The 23,261-nt window shown below is 34.8% G+C and overlaps 1 protein-coding gene across 3 annotated transcripts in view; it reads left to right on the top strand.

The window, feature by feature from the left end:
• The window catches only part of LRRC49 (leucine rich repeat containing 49), a 52,624-nt gene that overhangs the window by 14,754 nt on the left and 14,609 nt on the right, over positions 1-23,261 (top strand). The window contains exons 8-11 of one of the 3 annotated variants that reach the window (XM_052807195.1): positions 2,444-2,587; positions 6,618-6,679; positions 13,134-13,281; positions 20,147-20,230. In XM_052807195.1, coding sequence (XP_052663155.1) covers positions 2,444-2,587; positions 6,618-6,679; positions 13,134-13,281; positions 20,147-20,230 — 438 coding nt within the window. The remainder of the gene's footprint in view (positions 1-2,443; positions 2,588-6,617; positions 6,680-13,133; positions 13,282-20,146; positions 20,231-23,261) is intronic. The other 2 variants (XM_052807196.1, XM_052807197.1) reach the window with 2 other exon arrangements.

Below are 23,261 nucleotides of genomic sequence, written 5' to 3'. Positions count from 1 at the left end.
AGAATAGAATAGTGTTCTTGTTCAATGTTTACAAGTGAAGTCTTTGACATATTTGAGAAAGCAACTAAAAATGGTTAATAATCCTTCTTTATAATTAATAGAGAAGTCATAGATATTTCTTTTTAGAAAAGAAATATTATGTGAATCCTCTAAAAGGATGTGATAATGACTTGTATCTAATTTGCACCTAATAGTATGTACTAAAAGCTGGTGTATCTTTTTGTGTGCATGCATAATTGAAACAGAGAAAATCCAGTAGAGTTAACCTTAAAACTTAGTAAAGTGATAAAGAGTATCTCTATACATTGCTGATGAAATAATTACCTTTGCGATAGCAGTAAAATGCCAGGATTAATATTCTACATTGTGGCATGCTGTAATTTTAGCTAAGCAGACATCTGCAGAGGTCTGTGCTCTTCGTGCTAACCATCTGCTCTTGGCTTTGCTTTCACAAGTCTTTCTGTCTAAATATATTGTTCTAAATGGTGATATTTTCTGTTCCTTTTGCTGTAATATTTTTGTATCCTGATAATTTTTATATTCTGCATATTAATAGACATAAATGGATGATGCATAATAGTTTAATTAGCAGTTGAATCAAAAATTGGTTTCAGATGTTACTTAATCTTTGTTTTGCTATCTACTTTTGTATGCTTTTGAATGGACAACTTCCTGAAATACTTTTTACAGCAGCATATTCAAGTCGTATGTCATAGACTTACAGATACATACATACATGTACATATGTGTACATACATGTATGTATATATATGAAAATTACCAACAACATTATGTGTTCTCAAACTTAAACAACAGCTACCTTGCCTCTTCTCCCATTCCAGGAGCTGCTAGACACATTCTGGAAACTGGCACGGTCAGACTCGTACTGGTCTAAAGCCTCAGAAAGTTCATTGTCACTGGGAAGGTGTGTGACACCAGTCACTATCTTGCTTGCGTGCATCTAAGTGTTGTTGGCAGCTTTGAGGAGGAATAGCGTGCCTGAGTACAGGGTGTTGAAGGGAGCTCACAGTGGTCCAGCAGATGATCATTCTAATTGAAAGGGAATTCATTATACTTGTTAGGAGCTTTGTGCACTGTATCCACATGTTGTGGAAGGCTGAAGTGTTTTCCATGGGAAAACCTGCTGCCTTCTTTCTGCTATATAGCATGGGTTTCAGTAAGAATATGATAGGAATATCCCCCTGTGCAGTGGCAATACTTCGTCTTCTCCATGATACATTGATGTATGCAAGTCCTGTGTAAATGTCTGGATAGACGCAGGAGAACAGATCCCAGACCACTATAAGAAATAAGTATCTGGATAGAGATTCTTGAGTGGATCACTCTAAGAAATGCAAACAGCAGGAAATGAACGCAGATTGTGTCAACAGAGCAATAATTAATGCCTTTGTAAAACATGGTTGCATTTCCGGAAGTCAAAAATAAAAATAAGGGGCAGTAGCTATTATTACTCTTTTGATGATTTTTTTTTTTTTTTTTTTTTTTTTGGTCAATATCACCTGAATCTTTAAAATAGGGTATTAAGTATAAAAACAAACCTTGGGCAGCTGCCTGTTTACTGTAGTTTTGCCACTTGCTTTGATCCCTCCATTTTCTAATCACAGGAAGCCATGAGTTGCCAAAGAAGTTCTGGGAACTGTCAAGCAAACGTGCTGTGTATCCAAACTAAGGATGCTGCTGCTTTCTTTTCTAACTTTTGAGTATGTCTTTTTGATTCTAGCAATTACCTGCTTGTAAAACTTCCTTACAAGTTCCAATTTCAGAATAATTGCTTTCTTCTCCAGAGGGCTGTAACTGCTCCTTGCCCCTGACTCACAGCAGGTTCCTGTCCTCATGACCTGCTGCAAAGTCCGTCTGTGGAGCTCTTGTAGACAGAGTTGAGTGTGCTGCTGCTGGCATTTTGAGAGGCATGAAGGAAAATTGGTGCAGAGTTCTGTGATGGCAGGGAGATACGTTGCCGCATATTCTTGTAGCATAGGTACCAGGAGATTTGGATGTGTGTTTGAGTGCCTTTGCAGACAAATTAAAGATCAACTGTACACAAAATTTCCCCATTTTGACATACAGTGATATCATCAGTGTTATCTTAGTTTTATGGTATCTTAGAGGTTGCTGCTACAGAACAGCACAGCTAAAGTAACCTAATTTCTGATGGTAAGGAAGGAAGTGTTGACTGATTTTATTGCAGTATGACTAGAAAGGTACTAGTGAAGTGAATACTAGTACTTTATCAGACTGTAGCTTGTTTTCAGCAATTTATGACACATGATTATCATGGTTTAGAAAAATACACAAGAAGCACACTATTGTATTAAGTTGATTGTTCATGTATACTTTTTAAAAAAAAGTATGTGCCACATATATCTATTGTGTATCTATATAAAACACAGTATGCGTGTTAATAATTATACGTCTTTCACAGATTACTAAAATAGAAAACATCAGTCATTTGAGTGAACTGAGAGTGTTAAACCTTGCCAGAAACCTACTAACCACTGTAGAAAACCTTAATGGACTGGATTCGCTCACAGAGCTCAACCTTCGTCATAATCAAGTCTCTGCTATAGTAAGGAACTAAACTCTTGTCTTTTCTCTTTTCCTTTTCTTTTTTTTTTCCTTTGTTTTTAACAAAGTGCACTATTACTGTAACTTGTTTAAACCATATAAGCATTTCAAATTTGTGATATCTTGTGTTTTCACATACTGTGTTGCTTATGTTGTTCTGCTGCAATACTTACTTTTACAACATAAAGGTGAAACAAGCAGCAATTTATATTTGGTGTTATTTTGTTTAAATGCGATCACTTGTAGTGATTCAAATTCTTGATAGCTCGTGATGGTTCTCGGGGCGGGGGGATATTCTGAGGAAGCTTTGTGGTTCTAACATACAAATTTAGATAGTTTTCTTCCATACAAGTTTGTTTCCTAGAAACAAACCCTCTCAATTTCTGTAGCTCAGCTAAACAGTCTCAGACCATCTTAAATTTCATCTCCTTATGAATATTTCTAGGGCAAATGCAGAGAAAATAGGTATTGATCTTAAAAGCGGAATTTCCCAGTTGGAGCTTTAACCTAGCATTGTAAGTCTTTATGTTCTAAAAAATAAAGCTTTTCACTTCGCAATTTGAGTTGTAGTTCAGGTATGGCAAGTAGATTATTTGAACAAGCGCTTTTTAAAATAATACAGGAAGTCTACTTAAATAGCTGTATTTTTCTGTCTCTCATAATTCCTTTAGTTCTTGGTCTCCTATTGCTGTGCCGAGCCTTTCCTTTCTTGAATTTCTGCTATTTGCCATATATGAATTGTTTTTATACTTCAAAAATAAATTTCTGCTCATTGCTGATCCTGTTACTGTACCTTCCCCCTACATCAGTTATGTTACCTAGGATTCTCTTCCCTTGCTTGTAGCTGCTGCATTTTCACTCTTCTCAGGTGTAGCTTGTACTTTCTCCTTCCTTCCTGTTGTCACAAATGGAGAGTTAGCATGAAATTTATATTAGTGAGTTACAGGCTTGGTTTCTGTGCTGTATCTCAATGTTTTAGTCTTTTATGGCCAGAGACAGTGTTTCAGAAGACAATGTTCTGTTCAGGGAAGTACTTTATTTTGTCTAATTGTTTATTGTTTTTTTGTGGTTTTTTTTAACCCTGGTTAAATTCTAATGGACTGGTTTTGGGGCATGGGGTGGGTGTTTATTTTGTTGTTAATTGGATTGTGATTTTCGCAAGTATGACACTAACTCTCCTTCCTCTAGAGAAGGACTCTTAAGTCATATGAAGTCAAGTCTTGGACATGTCATACTGTCTGAAACCTAAAGTAAATATATGTCTCTTTCCTAAAATAAAATCTTTTTCTTTTTTAATGATAGGTGTTGTCTTTTTCTGTGTATGCAACAGCATATGTGTATTTCTTTACTTAAATTTGTTTCAATTTTTTTGAAAAAATGAAAGCTGCATTACTTTAGTATGGAAATTCAGAATCTGCTGCGATATGACATTACTGTAAATCCAGAAACATAGAAACAAATATATCATTTTATGGAAAGAATATCCAAGATATTGTTATATTGTTGCAGGAGTACTTGAGTAGTTGAGGGAGGGGGTTTAGATTTCTTTCCTTTAAGATGAGGTTTAGGTTTTCTTATGGTTGACTGGGGGGTGGGTGTCATTTTAATCATGATATAGTTATGATGTAGCACTTAACTGTGAAATTTTCGATCTAAGTTCATTAAAAGAATTTGGTTTATGTGTTTTAGGTTTTGGACTGTGTTTTAGGTAGTTACTATGACAACACTATCATTATGAATAAAGCTTTTAAAACTTGATTATTCCTTTAAATGAAAGAATCTAACCAATTTTAAAAAAATTGCCATCCCAAAATAATGAAATAAAATCAATATAATTTAATTAACTTTCTCTTTTAGTACACTTTTTGTGAACATTCCTTATTTTTCAACTCCTCTGCTCCCCCTCCACACCTGCTGTAAGTGTATTATTCTTGTGTAGGAAAGATGATACTCTCATTTGTCAAAATGAGGTTCCATACTGAACTCCATACCCATTGCAGTTAACTATATTGAGTAATCCAAGTTATCCAACTAGATTATAGTTTGAGCAATGAAACATATATTCATCTCTTACAATCCACTGGCCTTAGATTAGTAATTTTGGGACCATTTTTTGCCTTTAAGGTATTCATTAGAGACTGGAAATCCTTGTACCTTGTGAGTAGTTATTTTTGTAAGAATAAACTGTAGTTCGTCCAAAGGTATAGGATTTAGAAGGGCAGTCCTGAGGCTTGGTTTATAGCAGAATTTTATCTTACAGGATTGGAAGTGTCTTCAAGAAGTCTGACTATTCTAAAGAATAGCAAACAGACAGAATAAATGATTACAGAGTGTCTCATATGGCATTAAAAGCACAAATGTATGCATACAATGAATTATGGAATGTCTGTTTGCTTTCCATCCAGTTGTGAATTAGGGTCTGCTGTTAGGAAGATGAAGTATATTTTTGTTTGAAAGATGGACCTGCTTGATTGCTTTGAGGTATTAAAGGCTTAGAATCTTGGGGTTTGTCATCTGCAGCTTGATCTTAGACTTGAAGGAGGACTGGTCAAGGTGTTCACCATCTTTTCACAAAAGAACTCCTGTCCTGTTTGTCCACTGCCCTATATGACTTTGTATCAAAACTGAATTAGCTGGACACTTTAGTTGTTTTTAATCCTACTTAAGGTGTTTGCTGTCATGCCTGTGAGACTTAAACATACTTTACAGGACAGCAGCATACCATGCCAGTTATGGAAATTTGTCTTCAGGGCAAATTACTTTGTATTCTCCAATGCAAAACTCTTTAATTAGTTAAAATCATCGCTGCTTAAGAATTACTGTGTACAACCCTATAATGCCTGTCTTCCTGTGTATATCTGCCTGTATCATGTGACCCACCCCTTTAAGAATCAATGCTAGGTAGCCTTAGGGACAGAGCGGGGTCCAGGTAGAATTCTGTTCTGAACTCAATCTTTCCATGGTCTGATCTGGGAGGATTCAGAACCAGGAGTTTTGCAACTCAGACCTGAGCTAATAAGCCCTGCTTTATTGTATGCAGTGCTTGTTAGCTCACATGAAGTGTTTCAGTAATAGCAGCTACATGATTTGTGTAGAGCTGCCTTGTGTTCACCTGTTTGGTTAGAATGAACTATTTCTGTTTCTGGAACGCTATGTAGACATGCCACAAATCAGATGGAGAGAGGAAGGGCAGTAGATTTGATTTTTTTGTGGCTAAAATCCAGGTAGTGAGCCCTGTGGCACTTTCCTGTGCTGTAAGTAACAGGTTTGAGTCCACTGCTTGCAAGTTGGAGTATGCTCCTTAATAGGATAAGGAGATGCAGACTTTTAACTGAGCGGTTAGGTGTGCAGTCTGAATGGTATAAGAATTACTGCAGACTGTGCTGACTGGCCATTATAGATTTATGTTTCATAAATGAAGTTTGATCTTACTTGATATGTTTCATCTTACTAATATTTGAGCTATTTGCTATTTAGAGTTTTTTTGCAAAGGTCTTTAGTGGCATATATTACATTGACAATTACTCATTCTGGAAACTCATGCTTCCTTACAAATTTTAATTGTAAAGGTGACAGAGTCCTTCAGATTATTCTCTGGCAGAAGAGTCACTGCTGTTTGGTAATGCTAATTGCACTGCTGTATTGTACTTCAAAAACCCTTATTTTAGCATGGTCACAAAATAAACTTTTTTTTTTTTTTTTTACAGTGTGTTTATCCTGCAGCTTAAATGCTGAGACAGCACCTTGGCTTGTTTCCCAAAAGCCTGTTCAGAAACCAGCAGCAGCCTTATCCTCTTTTCTTTAACATCATTTGCTTTGCAAGTGATGCAGCTTGTTCTGCAGAGTGGATATCTGCACTGAAACACTCCCTTGCAGTCTGCACTAGGGAGAAGTGGAGCTGCATGTTCAACAGAAATCAATGTTGCAGCAAGGTTATAGCATATAGAAATGAAAGTATTTCATCAGGCAAAGTAGAGAGGTTCAAAAGCTACTTTCAGCTACTGAATTTATGCCTCTATCTTTCCTTCTAGAAAGATGTGGATACTTTGCCCCATCTCCAACGTCTCTTCCTCAGCTTCAACAATATATCTAGGTAAGGGAAATAGCAGTTTGCTTCCTATCAGTAATTTGAAGTATCCTATTGGAGCTGTATTTTGTTAAAATTTAAATTAAAAGACTATGAGTGCAGATATTTTTTTATTTTTTCCCCCTAACTTATCAGATGGTATAATCAAGCCATTGTGTATTTTCTACTTTAAACATAAAAATTCTTGAAACCCTTTGCATTTAAATGTAGTTGTACTATGAGTATTCTACCAAGAAACTTACATTTTTAGTTTAAAAATTATTGTACTGTTTACAATGATGATCAAAATTTAAAAATAGTTTTGTAAATATCTTGTTTTACTGTTAAACTAGATATCTGTTAAAGCAACATTACACAAGGTATGTATTATATTTAACATACCATCACTCTATTTATGGAGTTACACAAACTGCTGAGTCAGGTTCTGCTTATGATGATTAGATTATTTCATGCTTGCATTTTACTTGTCCATATATTAATAAAGTCTGAAAGGTATATTCATGGTTATTTCTCTTTCAAACCATATGGCAGAAGCAGAATAGCTCAACTTTCAAAGCAGGGCTTCTATAGTTTCAAGTAAATAAGTGCATTTTGTTATATAGAGATAGAAATGTTTGTCTTCTATGCTTTTTCATATTCATGCATTTTTAGAGTCTGCACTTCTACTAGTGCCAATATGTTAAAAAAAAAAAAGTGCCTGCGTTATCTTCAGTTTGGTATGTCTTTTTTTTTATCCCTTAATCATCACCAGCATCCTTTGCTTAGAATCAAATAATTTAATGTGGCATAGGGGAAAGATGCTTCATGTTCTAATTACAGGAAATGCTGTGCTGTTCTTGTGGCATCTGCTTTCTCTGTAAAATGTTATACTAAGTATGAGCTTTTATTGTAATAGCTGCTTGAACATTTTAATTTGACCTGCATTATGTATTTTGCAGACAGCTCCAACCTGCTTGTCTGTGTTCCTTAGGTTCTTAAAGTACCAATGCAGTAGATCTCCGTAAATACTCATGGGTATTAAGCATTTAAAAAAAAATCAGAGATGAACTGCAGGAAACTTTAATATGCCCTTCCCTTAATTAATCTGCTAGAGAGGGGCTTAGCATTTTGCCTTTCTTGAATAATTTCCAGAATTGAAACATGTCTTTTGTTTCTGTTTTTCTAAAAAATGTCTTGGCTTGGCAAGAACAATGAGGGGACTGCAGTAGCTGGCTCCCTTGCCATCAGGGAGCATCACTGCAGTCAGTGTAATTTCTGTATCTTTTTATATACTTGGTATATTTTGTGTAGCTTTCTGATTCCTTTCTCATGTTGTTTTATGCAAAGTCATGTTATTTTTACAGTGTTCAAACAAGGAAAAATGTTTCAGTTTTTCTGTGAAGTTGTTAAAGTAGATTTCTCAAACTATGTAATCAGTAGTTTGCTTCTTGGTACTTCATCATGATTGTTGTCATTTATTCATTGGGACTTCAATTGAACTATTGATAGATCTATTCTTAGTTTTCATGTAAGCTAGAAATACTTATGTAGAACATTCATGCAAAGATATAATTTGGTTTTAATTTGTAGTTGGAATAAGTATAAAAATAAAATCGTAACGTCAAATGAAAGATATTGCTCTTCTATAAATTCTGTATACATATGTGGGTAGGTAGGTGGATGGATCAGTTTAACTCTTTGTTTACCAGATATTATTTTAAAACAAACAATTGAAAAATTTCTTTTGATGATCACATTTACCTTGGGTTTTTGCAGTAATAACCCTTTATTGTATACAGTAGTTTTGAAGGCTAAAAACCCCCATTAATTCCTGATCTTGAGTTATGTAGTATGTATGTCTTCTAACAGGAAAATGATCAAATATGAAAGTATACTCTTGATACTTGGCTTGATACTGTTTGTACTAACTGAAGTTATATGCAACCATAATACTAGTGAATTGCTGTGCTACATCTGAACATTCCTACAACCCTTTTAAATGATTTTGTGTGTTTTTGAGTCACTTACTTGGGTTGACTGTGTGCTATATGGTAATTTTAAAAAACATTTTTCTTGGAAACAGCTGTGTCTATACAACTGACTTTTCCTTTAGGCAATCAAATTGATGCACAGATATTCTAATTCATTTATCTGTAGGTCCAGAGAGAAAACTGCAAATGGAAACAAACAACAAAGTATATTGCCAAAACCTGGATTTATTTATGTTACAGGTTCATTAAAATTTTATTAAAATATTATTTTAATAGAAGTAGCATTTCTGAGGCAGTGCTCCCATGGAAAGTTTTGCCACTTCCTATTTTTGTATGTCAGCAAAAATCCTTGAGTCTGAAGTAGATACATACTGACATATATGAATTAATATTTCAGTAAAAGTTTGGGAATGCCTTTTAAAAATTGTCACTATTTAAAGCATGAGAATCTGTCGTAGGTTTAATCACTGACGTTCTTTTTCCCTCATGCTTCAGAGGAGGCCTCAGAATGCTGCTGCTTCTCTGCAGAGCTTTTAGTAAAAAAGGATGTATTGGCAAGATAATGTAAGCTAAAATCGAACGCGGTAGAAGTTGATGCTGATCTGAAACAAAAGTCCTACTTCTGGCTTCAGTCCCCCAAAATTTAACAGTTACAAACTGAAGGCATTCATACCTGATGGCTGAAGGTAATATATATCTCTAGAGCTAGTTATAAAGAAGGGGGAGAAATCCCATTTTTAATTCGTCATGTGGTACTGGGAAGAGATTACAGAAACTTTTTCCTCAGGAAAGATATGCCACTGAGATTCAGAAGTAGGGTTATTGCTCATATTTCACAATGTGAAACCAGGGAAGACCATTTTTTAATCTTGGAGACAAAATACATATTTTCACTGTTACACTGCTGTCCAGGTCAGCACTATGTTGTGCTTTTTCATTTAGTAAGGCATGTTGTCTAGCCATATGGAGAAAGTTGGATACAAGCTCCAAGGACATGTAACTGTTTTTCTTCATTTGGTTGCTGGATTGGAAACCTGAGAGAAGGACTGTTCTTAGCCTAATAAAAACAAGAAAATACCTTTTTTTCTTAGCAGAATGAAAATGTATAAATACATTTTTAAATACTTGAACAAAAGCAGCACAAGGGGACTGAAAGGTTGACTGTGGTAACATCTGCTTTCAACAGTAGTTTAATGGTTAGAAACCTGGGAAAACCCAAGTTTTCTTCTTTGGCTGCATGTTTTCTGAATATGCAGTTCCCTCTCAGGTGTTCTATCAGACTATAGTGAGTATGTTGCCTTCCTTATCTTCTCCAGAGCTTTTCCGCTTTATGGAACATGCTTTAAAAAAGTCATTGATGCAATGTCTTTTGATGTCATTGATGTCTTCCTAAGCAAGTAGGCTGTAACAGAGGATAAATGTTCCTGTGTCCTATTCCTGCCTTCTAAATGTGTAAACGTGAATGTGTATCGCTGGTGGAGGTTGAGCTTACAGCACTCCAGAATACTCTGCTGCTTAGTAATTGCCATGTTCTTGTGTGAGGCAGGAGACGGGGGTTTGCATCCCCTCTGGTAGAGGGGAGAATTGGATGCAGGAACCTGAGCATGCACAGAAGATGTAAAACTGATCTATTCTGAAAAGATTTCCAGAAAACATTGTTCTGTGTTGCTGAAGCTACCATTTTAGCAAAGATAAGTTCATCTAGGAAGAAGGAAGGACAGGGAAGGAGAGGTGTTTGCCATAGTTTGCTGGGACTCCTGCAGGGGAAGGTCTTTTGGAAAGAGAAGCAGACATTCCATTCAAGAAGATTGCCTGAGGCAGTCTGAAACAGCATCATCCACAGCTGCTTTATATTTCATGAGCAGGTTAAAGACTCCTTTGTGGTGAACAGAGGCTAGAGAGCATTGAGTTGGGGCCTCTGATTCCCATAGGGTGGTCACCACTTGGCTCTGTCACAGCAGTCTGCGTGCTGGGAAGCAGACAGAGGCTTGCTTGTAAAGTATGCAGTCTGTTTGGTAAGAGTATTACATTAAAGCTTTGCTTGGCTTAGGATTGGGATACCAGTGTGACAAGTACAGTACATTAAGTTTTCTATGCTGAATTTCTAAAGCGCTGTTTTTAATACATGTATACAAAGATGTGAAAACATAGCTATTTTGCACTACTGTTTTGCTCTAAAATTGAGCTACAAGCAGGATAAAGCAAGCACATCTGTTTTAGTTCCAGAATGAATGTTCTGGTATGCTGAAGCACTGAGAATTTCAAAGCACAGCAGTATGTATAAGTGGAAGGTCTTGAAAACACTAGCAAACTTTCAACTTTTCTGTCATTTCCTGAAGAGATTGGTTTTATTAAAAATCTGTAAATCGTATATAATGGCAGAAGTACTGTTTTGTTAAATGTTTAGTGGGAAGTGCTTCGAGTAAATATATTTCATGCTTTTAATGAATATATTTACAGTATTTGAAACTAAGTTTGAAGACCAGAAAATTTTCATATTTGTCAAGCAAAATCTATTCTAGCCCAGTGGAATTTCAGTTATCTTTTCTTATTCTAACATGTTTACAAGTTTGCTTTACTAACTTCTGTGTCATTTGGGAAGATTATCTTTTACCTTCAGGACATATTGAGTATGTATTTTAAGTAATATGTCAGCCTGATCTTCCAAAAAAGTGGTTATGCAAGCCGTATTATGGAAGGGAAACAGGATCACAAAAAGAAGCAGAAAATGATAATCAAACTTGTCGTCTTAACTACGTGTACAAAACACCCAATTCTTCAGATATGCTAAGCACCTTCACTGCCTTCATTGGAATCTGTACCTAGTTGATTTTTTCCATCAGTTCTTATATTGTTTTAATACACTAAGCAGAAAGGTAGTAGTATCTTCCACTTCACTCTGTCACTTTTCTGCTGCATCTGTTGGGTATATTGTATAGAAGTTACTTGCATGCTGTACTAATTGCACTGGGTTTTTTGAGATTTGTATTGGGTGATTTCTTTCTTTACTCCTGCTAGCTTATGTTGGTATCCAGGCCTTTATTCTGCTGGCTGAGACTGTTTGCTATTTGCTGATACTATCTTTATATTTTATCTGTATTTCTTGTTGTTGTTGCAGAAATTGTTTTACCTAATACCTAGAATCTTTCAGGAATATCTGATTTTAAAATCTGACATCCTGGTAGATCTGAAGCCCTTTGCAGCTGAATGTTAGTTCTCAGCAGATTATTGTATGCGTTCTTGAAAGTTGAGTGATACCAATGATAAAGGTAGTTGCCACTTTATTAAATGACAGTCTTAAGTATGAACATCTGTACTGCATATGATTTCTGATCCCTAAGTTCAGGGCCTACTTATGGTTTGGTATCCTTCCAAGTATTAGTGGAGGAAGACTTTTCCTGCCACCAAGACTGAGAACAACTATAACCAGTTGATACAATCAGCAGGATTTTCAGAATATTAAAAAAAGGCAGTAATTCCATTTTATCCACTTCAGAAATGGTCTCTTATTTCAGAATGTCATTAAGTATTTGTTTATCTAGTAAAGCAATTCTCTTTATATTTTTGTGATCAACAATTTTTTTTTTTTTAATTTTCAGATCTTTTTTTTAACTTCATTCTCAAAAGTAACAAGTCAAATTATTTCATACTTTCCACTTGAACTTACTTCATAACACAGACTCAACTTTTGGAGGCCAAAGTACATAAAGATGGGTGCACAGTTGCACATTTATATACTTTAATCAATTCCTTAAAAGGGGAGTCATATTTACTTTATAACTGTTCAGCTTTTTTTAAATGAACTTAAACAGTTCTCTGTTTAAAATACTATTTATCTGAGTCAGCTGCTTTCTTTTCACATTCCATCTTCAATGGAAGGAACATGATACAGGCTGTACAAGTCTAAATACATTTTACACAGGCCAGTTATTTTTGTCAGGAAACTGAATCAGATGTTGTCTAAAAAGCCAACTTGTTAGTGTTTGTAGACTGAACTCGGAACAATAGACACATCTGTTTTGAAGAAAATATGATGCTTTTGTAATTGTTTTTCTTCCAATATTTAATGATGTCACAAACACCCAGGATCATTCTGTGGTATTTGTGGTTGGCTTTTTTCTTGTATTTTTCCATGGTTTTCATGCTGGCTTTGATGGCAAATACACCTCATATTATTTTTTTGGAATATGAGTTGGTATGTATCCTATTTTAAGGGGTTTTTAGGTGAAACTATATTCCCATAGTTAACAAGTTCTCCTTATTCTACATCTCTTTTTTTTACCTGTATGTGAAGAGATTAAAAAAATTTAACAGCAGGAGCTGTTGGTATTTCAAAATACTTATAATTTGATTTATCATACACAATATTGATGGGTGGGTTTTTTCCAGTACAGGTAAATATTAATGTTCTATCCTTAAGAAATAAAATCTTCCATCTCAAAATTATTCCTACTCTATGACATTAAAATTTTAAACTTTTTTGGTTACAGTTTTGAGGATATTCTGTGCCTTGCTGATTCCTCATCTTTGTCAGATATCACCCTTGATGGCAATCCGATAGCTCAGGAGACATGGTACAAACACACTGTTCTCCATCATATGATGCAGCTCCGACAGCTAGATATGAAGAGAATCACAGTAAGAAATTTCTGTTTTCGTCAAACTTACTAGGTACTTAAATTCAGAAGTAAAATGCAGGGTTTTCTGTGTATATATGTATATTAAGAATACCACCATTTTTTCTTAATTTAGTATGGAATTGAACGGTGTTATAGACATTACAATATTTAAAACTAACCTTTTTTCTTTTGTTCAGTATTATGTAAGGGTGTGCTTTTTTACTTCATTTTAACATGTTTATTTTTAAATGCTTAAAACTCTTCATTAGTAAGTACGATGTGATCAATTGCCATGTGACATGAGAGAATCTGCAAAGCTTTTGGTTAGGGCTTTCTAAACACAGTCTTTACTGGTTTGCTGTATAGCTGAAAAGGAACAGCACAGTTCTTCCAAAGGAATAGTTTGTTTACCCTAAAACTGGTGCTATTGGTAATCTCTTTCATTTAAAAACCTTGTTGGTTTCTTTAGTCTGCCTCCCTAAGGAAACCTGGTGATCACACTGTTTCTGGTTTTTGTTTGTATTTCTCCCTTCCTTACCTAACCTACTCTCCCCATTCATTTCTGTTTCTGCTGCTCAAGTTCAAGTAATCCTGATAAGGAAGAGAGGACTTGCAGACAACTAAGTCTCCTACAGACTTCTTGAAAATACACTGTAAGGTAGAGGATGAAGGGCAATCACTGGGGGCATTACCATTAAGTCAACTATTTTATCTCTTAATATAGGAATAGCCATGCTAATTCTGCTGTGTCTACTTAAGTGACATGTAAGTGTAACTTTCTTACAAGAGTAATGCAACCAACAGCGAGATAATGAATATAATATGCTTTACAAGCAACAGTGTTGCAGTGTTACCTTTTTTTGACCAGGTGCTGATACATATACCTTATTTTAAATGCTCATTTGCTTTGTACAAAGGCTGTACTGCATTATAAATTGCACCTGTTGTTTTACCATCTATCCTGTTGTCCTGTAGCCAATCCACCGTGAGTATAAAATAGAGCCAATTATGATGTAAAATATAACATGTATGTGGAAAACAGTAATTTTAAAAATAAAGTGCTTTGGGACATGAGTTATTCCCAGCATCGAAAATACTAAATACTTGTTTGTTTGCAGGTATTCTATGGGTCGGGGTTTTTTTTTTTCTTTTGTGAATTTATACTGACTTAATTGAATACTTGCTAATTGCTTTGCTTTTAAAAAGATTGTTTTCTCAGTATTATTTCAGAAACTTGAGTCACATAAAGAAAACATCTCTCCCTTCTCCCCCTCCCTCCCCCAGCCCCTTCTCAAGAGGTGGTGGATCCTGGTAGAACTGTCAGTGATGGGAAAAACTGTAGGAAGAGCTCAAACTCCTTTTTAGGCTCTATGGGATCTGTATAGGTAAAAAGCTATTAGAAATGCACAGCCATGGGAAAAACTTAATCTGGGTTCACACCTTGTTAAACATCAGAGAATCAACCACAAGACAAAAAGCCATAGAAAACCAGGCTTCACCAGTTGTGCTGCTCATAAATCTACTTGTAAAAAGAATGTGTTTTGCGTTCTTTTTATTTGCCCTCTGGTTTTTAAGCCTTGAACTTTAACATCTTCTCCATGTAGAAGGTGCTATATGTTTTCTTCAGTAAAATCTGTGTTACCCAGATAGTCATATGACTTAAACAGGGATTTTAAGAAAAATAACAAGTATCATGAGATTTGTGATAAAATTAGAGAGTTGGCAATGCCAAATCCAGCTATTCTGCCTGGTAATGCAACATGCTGTTGCCATTGGATGTAAGGGTAAATGTATTATGTGGCATGGACCCAGTGGTGGTAAAATAGTGGAGATTAGTCACCTGTAACGAGTTTCACTGTAAGACTGTAAACACTTATTCATTGTCCACACTAGAAGATGATTTTTCAGCTGAAAAACCTATCCGCTTTGCACTGTGTATCTAAAACATCAACTCAGTGGAAATCTTTTATTTCTCTAACTTTCATAGATCAATCTAGAGGCTTAAAGAGTGGGGAGGGGGCTGAATTACAGTGGCTGGACAGATTACTGTGTGTCTGTCACCTGTATTAACCATCAGTAACTGTAACAGTTATACTTTTACCTCACAACTAAGGTGGGCGAATGTGACTTGATTTATGGCTCAATGAAATATTCCTATGTGAAATTGAAATGTATTACAGTCAAAGCAGGCTCAGGTTGCATATGTAGTCATTTACATTGTTTGGTTAACGTAGTAAAATGGTTGTTTTTCTGGGCATTGAAACTTTCTGAATGTGTTTTGTAGTTTGAACTTTTTCAAAAGTGGACCTATCCAGTGGCACTTACAGTTTAGCTGTGACTTATCACTTTTTCCTCCAGTCTTTCATAACAGTAAGCAGATACTGTCTGCAGACATGTAATAAAATATTAAAATATGAATGAAATGTGTACATATTCCTTACTGAGAAATTATTTAACCAGGAACACTTGCTATCCATCTCTTTAAATACACTTTCTCAACAGAATTTGCTAAGAGTATATATATTTAAATATGTATGTGTATATATAATAATAGTTTACATATATATTTTTTTAAATGAACTGTGGTTCCCAAATTGAAAGACAAGCTGCATATTTTTAACAGTAAAACTTTTGCTGCTTTTCACTGAGGTTTTATAGGTTTTGGATGCTTAAAGTAAGAGAGCTGTGTTTTGTTTTGATTATTTGCTTAGATATTATCTCTGCTGATCAGGGAGTAGGTTCTACTGCTTTATCCAGAATAGAATTCATTGTTGATTCCATCACTACTGTGAAGTATTCTGGTTTTTTAGGGATGAATCCCTAATGTTTTTCTTTCCACTTGAAGATAAGATACTTTGGGAACTTCTAGAGTCATTCTTATGGATCATAATCCTCTCTCTTAAATCAGGTCTTGTGAAAATATACTAGATTAATACTAAAAGTAAAAAATGGAGGTATATCTCGTTGTCAAGTATCACTTAAAGAACAATTCATCAAAAACTTTGTGCTTGCTATTTTGTATGGCTATATTTTTACTAGAAACATCCTTACATTCTTACTTCATTCTTGTGTAAAGTCAGCCTCTGTGGTATACGTAATGAAAAGTAACCTGCTTTCTGCAAGTATAAGTGAGCTGAATTTTGTGTGTTTTAAGCGTACTATGTTGAGTCTGTTATGGCTTGAAAGCTTAAATGTATTATCCTTTTTTTTTTTTTTATTACCTGAAGTAGTTTATATCAAGTATACTATAGCTGTTTCTAATCTATAGTAACATTATTTGAATAATCTTAAAGTAGATGTACTATGGAAACGAAATGCTGCATTCCTTGTGTGCTAACTTAGTATCTTTTTCTCCTGTGACTTAAGTGGTATCATTTGTTGAAAAAGTACTTGTTTGACTAATAGTAAAGCAGTAGTGAGGAATAATATGTGCATTCCACTGAGGTCTCTTTAGGATCCTTCTCAGGTCTTGCTGGATATTACCTCTTAAAGGACTGATGACATAGATTTTGGCCAAACCTATCATTATGCGCTCATGTAGCGGCAGGGGGAGCTATCAGCATGCCAAAGCTACACATACAGTTCTGTTACAGCTCTAATGGAAAGTTTTTATAAGAGTGGTAATAGCTTTAATGTGCCTTATTCTTCTTGTGTTCTGTTGCTACTGTTGCTTCACACTGAGAATGTAAACCTGCAGCCTCAAAATCTCATTGCAGAAAGTGAGATTTATGCTTCTTTAGGAAGTATATTCCTCTCTCTCTCTCTGATGGCTTCTTCGCCATTTAGTAAGTTTTTAAACTAATAAATGGAGGAGATTTCAATATACAAGAGGACATCCAAGTCCTTTTGTAGTGATCTAGCACTTCAACCTTCTGGAAGAGCATCCCCCTCCTTGCCCAGCAAAGTTTGGTTTAAACATGAAACAAAGTTATGGACAATAGCAGCAGAATAATGAGGGAAAACAAAGAATAAGGGAGATAGAAAGAATTTCAAAAGAGCTGGAGCTAAAAGAGAAGAAGGGGTAATAGTAAAAATGAATTGTGGCAAAGTTATTAAGGCCTTTGTTTTATAACTTTGTGGGTTTTCTGGGGTTTTGGGGGGGTGTTGTGTATTTCAAGATTGATTGCATGTGTTATGTAAGATTAATCAAGAAATGTATACGGATTTGATTTCCATAAAAAGTAAATTTGGCCCTTGATCTTTATTCAGATGTTTTCTCTATCATTCTGCCTTTATGAATACTAAGTAAAACTAGGATATATTTTCTGTTTAGGCTGAGCAATTTCTTTTGTAAAAGAAATAGTATTTTTTAAATGTCTGTAATTAGGATAAACTCGATCAAAAAAAAAAAGTCTTATTCGGTTAATAAGACTCTTTTTAGAATGTAATTTGCATTAGTTCATTTCATTCTTTGTATTGAGACGGTGTTGGCAGGGAAAGTACTGGACTGACTTGAATGAGGGCAGTAGACCCTCATGTATGGAAGACAGTGTCATGAAGTACGCATTTGAACTGGGTTAAGGGAAGGCTTTGAGAAGGAAGATAGAGTAAGAAGAGACATTTGTGGAAGCTGAGAGAAAACTGAATAAGGGAACTTTGTGGATGTTTGTGTTAAAGCTTGAAAAAAAAAATTTAAGTTGTTTTGAAAGGAATAAAATTAATGAAGGCTAATTTCATATAGATTAGTGTCATTTTGTTCTCTAATTCTCACCTTCCCCAGTGCAAAACACAACAATACCTCAGTTTGGAGTTGAGTCTGATGACTGGCCAGCTGTTTTCTGCCAAATAGAATGGATAATTTCTGCTTCCTCTCCCTTGGTGGGAAAACTAGTTTACATTTCTTTCTACATATCAGTTTTATATAATCAAGCTTCTAGGGAACAAAAAAAAAATTAATTTGATACTTCTAAACATACTTTAAGTTATTTAATATGTTCAATGTGTTGAAAAGTCATTAGAGAAGACTAAGACACCAAAATTGTAAAAAGCTTGTTTCTTTAGGAAGCCAAGTTAAAAAGCATAAATGCAAGGTCAAATGAAGAGATTTAATTAGAAAATTTAAAAAAACCAAAACAAATCTAACCCACTTTCTGTAGAAGGATATCACTAATGTAGTTTGCTAGTATTCATACTTTATTTTGACTTCATGTTTTTTAAAGTAAACACAAACTTAGTATGCTGTGACACGTAATTGGGATAAGCAGCTGTCATGAGAATAATGTTTGTAGTTCTTAACATTTTGAATTGTATCTTGAGGAACAGTACGTTTTTGTTTTGCATTATTAATTATACATTCATATTTGTGGCATATTACCTGTATGGGGTTTATTTCATGATTTTCACAGCCTCACCCTGAACCCTCCCGTTCAGGTATTGGGTTTCATTGTGTGGCATTTTGTTGTATTGGGATCTAGAAGGCTGCCTGTATCTGTGTGTGGCTTTATTTAATTATTTATTGTTGATCTTCCTTTAATGTGGACTAGTGACCTTTTGAGGTCTCTTCTAACCTGGATAATTCTGTAATTCTATGATACCAGTCCCTTGGTAATACCCTGGTTAGGAAAAACTGAAAAGCCCAGTAGCTGAGGAGGCTGCCAACAAAACATGGATGTCAAAATCCATGGGTTTCAGGGGGGCTGTACACAGATAAGAGTAAGTTTGCTGTGTGAACCTAACTACTTATGCTTTGGAAATTATTTTCTTAAAAATGTAATAGCAATGCGAAGTGTGAAGTTCCTGTTGTATTTTACTTTCCAGTCAGCATTCACCCATGTGCTTAGGGGTTCTTGCAATGCTCTAAACATAGCATGTTTTATTTTTATAGAAATTTTTACATACCAATATGTCTTCATGGTTGATGATGTTTTCTGTTCATTTTGTTTGTTAATATTCTTAACATATAACTTTATGGAAAGTGAAAGTGAACAGGTTAGGACAGGAGCTTTCTATTTTGAGGGAAATCAAAACGCTTTCCGTATGTTCTGGGAAGATACTTTAATAGAAACACCCAAATGGCATGTGAAGTAAATCAAAATAAGTTAAAGTATGATTCCCAAATATTTGTGTTGGAAGGACTCTACACTTTTTACTTCATAGTGAACATTTCTTTTGTTACTTGGAAAATATATGTTCTAAAAATACTGTGCTGTGAGAATGTTTAGACTTCTGTAAACAGGGAGCATTCAACCTAATATGGGTGTACTGCAGTATTAAATGATGTACCAGGAAAATTAAGCATCTTCACTTACATGACTTTCATTATTTAGGAATCAGTGGCTTTCTTCTTGAAACTTCTTCTTGAATAGGTAATAATATTGATGAGAAACAATGTTAATGTACTATAGTTAACTTTGAAAATATTCTTTTCTTCTCAAGTTCTGTTGCTGATTGAGAAAAGTAAGCCCCTGGAAACAGTTTAGAATGATAAAAATCAATCTTAGATTATGATTTGAGCATAAATAGAATTAAGCTCATTCACTCTGTCTTTTCTTACAAAAAAATTACTAATTACAAAAACCACTACAAAGATAGGAATATATAATGCACAGTTATATTTTTAAATGTTCTTTTTCACTGTCATACTCACCATATGCTTTATACTTTTTCAAAGACCTTTACAAATACTAGTTTTAAATAGCTTTATCTTCAGTATTTGTATCTGAGTAGGTATCTATTTCTTCTGTATTTCTTGATTTATTTATAATTACCAATTTTATGGTTTTTAATAATATTTAGAAACATTAAAATGTTAAAAATCCTAAAATTATATTAAAATTTACATTTCAAATACTAACACAAAAATATATTAATAATTTATCAGTAATACTTCTCAGAACCTGATTAATTTCTCCTTTTATGAAATTGTTTTTCTTTTTTTCATCCAGGAAGAAGAAAGACGTATGGCATCTGTTGCAGCAAGGAAAGAGGAAGAAAGGAAGCGTGAAAGCCATAAACAGACCTTGCTTAAGGTATTTTCTATGGCTGTTCTAAGCCTACTGTAAACCAGTTTACAGCAATAATCTATATCCTAATATTTTTTGCTGTAGTTCTTGCATATCCCCATATACCTCCTATATCTTTAAACTTTTTTTTATAGCTTAAACAGTGCACTCCACAATTGAAACTCTCTTCAGTGAACTATGCAAGTTATACTGAATACGTGAGCGCGATATATGTAAAAGGAGGGCAAACTTCATTTTCATGCGTCAGAGATAAAGTAAATCCAGAGTAAAGGAAAGGACTTTTCAGTGATTTCAAATTCTTTGAACTTGGTCTCCCCCATTTCAGATGAGTGCTCTCACTGCTGCCATGCAGGGTGTTCTGAAGTAGTTTTTCCTTAATTCTTTCCTGTTGAAGTTGTTCCTTTTTGTGGAAAGAGTTGAGCAGTCATCAGCGCAGGAGCTGGACTCTAGCTGTCTTCTTTTTCAGAAGAACGCTTATCTACCAGACCACCTGGCCTGGTTAATGCTTATAAACATGAGATGGAATAGCTCTAACAGGAGAGACTGAGGTGCACTCCAGAATACTCTTATGGAGCTGGTGAGTAAATGACCTATGTTGCTAATAGGAGACCAAAGTTCAAGGATCAAAGAGTGTCTGCATTCCATTTGTTGTGTGAATATTGCCATTTGTCTCCAAATCATTTTTCTTTGGAGAAAAAAGTGCCTAAAACTCTTTGTCATCTAGTAATGGTTATATAAAAAGCTCTTTCAATTTGGCAGTCAAACAAACAATCAAACAATTTTCATGTATCCATATTGTTAGGTTGCCTAGGTAAAATATTTCATGAAGGGGATTAGACTGCAACTAGTTGCAGGAGGCTGTAAGAAGTGTAGCAAATGTATACAGCTCTGAAAAATAGACACAAACAGAATGTTAACAGTATATTAAAAGATGTTCTAAGTATATAAGAAAAAACAAACCCAAGAACCTAAATATATGGGGGGGGGGGGGAGAATTCCATGTCTAGTGCCTAAGAATATACTTTGATTTCCTGTATATTTGTATCCATGTATATTTTGATTTTCTGTTTAAAAAAAAACCAACAATAATATATCAAAAAAGTCTTAGATACAGTTTTTGGGTTTGTTTTGTGTTTGTTGTTTTTTGGTTTTTTTTTTTTAAAGTGTTGTAGTTTGGCTCCCCGCCCCCCCCGGTAACATACTGATGTGTTTAAAGTCTCTTCAGGTTTGAAGTTTTAGTGTCAATTCTTAGTAACATAAAGAAATGGGAGTTAATAAATAATATTCACATATGGTGTTATTTTATGCCGTTGAAAAGCTAACTGTGTCTTTGGACTGGAAAAAAAGTAGGTGTTTATTTGTAGTTCATGTTCTTAACCATTGATGTAAAGTTTCCTTGGAGCAGAGGGATTGCTTGTCTTGATGGCCGAGGTTTCTCAGTGCATTTAGCTAATGGAAACTTCCCTTAGAAGGAAAAAATACATTTTTAATGTATAATGCCATTATTAGTTAGACTTCAACATTAAACTGTAGATTTTGTAATTTAATCAAGGTGTCTTTACTACCTTCAAGTGGCTAAGTGGCATAAGAGCCAAATACCAATATCTTTTGCATGATTCAGTGATTTTGTATATCTTTCCTTTGTAAATATGTTCTGTGTTACGATTCTGGTTTCTTTTTCCCTGTTCCACACATTTGAATTGAAAGGAACATATCTGCTCATAGATACAATGTCCAGTGAAAAAAGTTGCGAACTACAGGGTTTTCTTTGTAGTTAAATCTGAAGGAAATATTTAGAGAATTGTATTCTGCAATTTTTGTTGCTGTCACTTTCCTCCAAAACTTCTGAAACTATACACAGTGTAAATGAAATTATAAGCACTCATTCAGTAGCAAACAGTTGCTGTTTTCCTGTATTCCTGCATCAAAGAAGTTAATTTCAGCAATGACTTCTCTTGTTTTTCCCTTGCTGATACTCGTCTACCCTAACAGCAGAGTTTCTTCATTTCTCTTTTTCCAGACTATTTTTTTATTGCTTAAAACACACTCCTCTGAGAAAGTTTGAGAATAGGGGCTGAACTTACTATTTACTGGAACAAGAAGTAGTTATTGGTAGCAGAATCTTCGTACTTCTAAAATTTGCTTTTTGTAAAATGAATTCTTGGAAGTTTTCAAAGCTCTATAGGAATCCAGCAGCCCACAGCTGAGGGCTAACAAAGCAGTAGAGCTGTACAGTAGTTGAGGTTATGAGGAGACCCTCACCCTGCAGAACAAACAGAATTTTGTAAATGTGTTTGGAAGAAAATGCTGACTATTTCAACTTCCCCTACTTTCTGTGACATGGAGCCCAGTCATCACTGAAGTCTGTAAATGTTGGGCACTTAGTGTTGTCTAACGAGATTAACACCATAACACTCGGGGCAAATTGAATGTGAAATAGAGTTTTGAGCTCTTTAAAATGGAAAAACTTTCAGAAGAGGAGAACTTTTAAAGTAGTTTCCATGTACTTTCAATGTCTGTTATAGACAATTATGGACATAATTTTTATCAACATTTAAAGTCTAGTAGATCTATCTGCATTATCAGTCATTGAAACAGATCATGGTGTTTACTCTAATAGCTGCAAGCATGAGGGATTTGCTTGTAGGTATTAAATGTTTTACAGTGAAACATTTATATGCAGTTGTTCTTTATTCTTAAGGTAATACCTGGGTTCCACAAATTAGCAGTCACAGATGATGAAATGCTTGCTTTTTTTGTTGATCTACTATTTTCTGTCGTTCAAAGAAATATTCATTTCTAGTGCTTTACACTTCACATCTCCAACACTGAATACTGTGAGGAACATTCTTAGCGAACTATGTTGCAGTGATGTCTGTAACTCCCCCATGGTGAAAGGAATTATGTAAAAACATGATGGTAACAGTTACATGTTACTTTTGTAGATTAAACCTAGGAGCATAGTGAGTATAGGTCAAACTTAATGTATTAAAAGTGTTAATTTCAAATTGTAAAATTAGGTTTACCCTGGTCCCCT

Source organism: Harpia harpyja, chromosome 14 (assembly GCF_026419915.1).
Source record: "Harpia harpyja isolate bHarHar1 chromosome 14, bHarHar1 primary haplotype, whole genome shotgun sequence".
Classification (NCBI taxonomy): Eukaryota; Metazoa; Chordata; class Aves; order Accipitriformes; family Accipitridae; genus Harpia; species Harpia harpyja.
The sequence above is the reverse complement of the archived record's forward strand: the minus strand, read 5'-3'. Positions and strand labels throughout refer to the sequence as shown.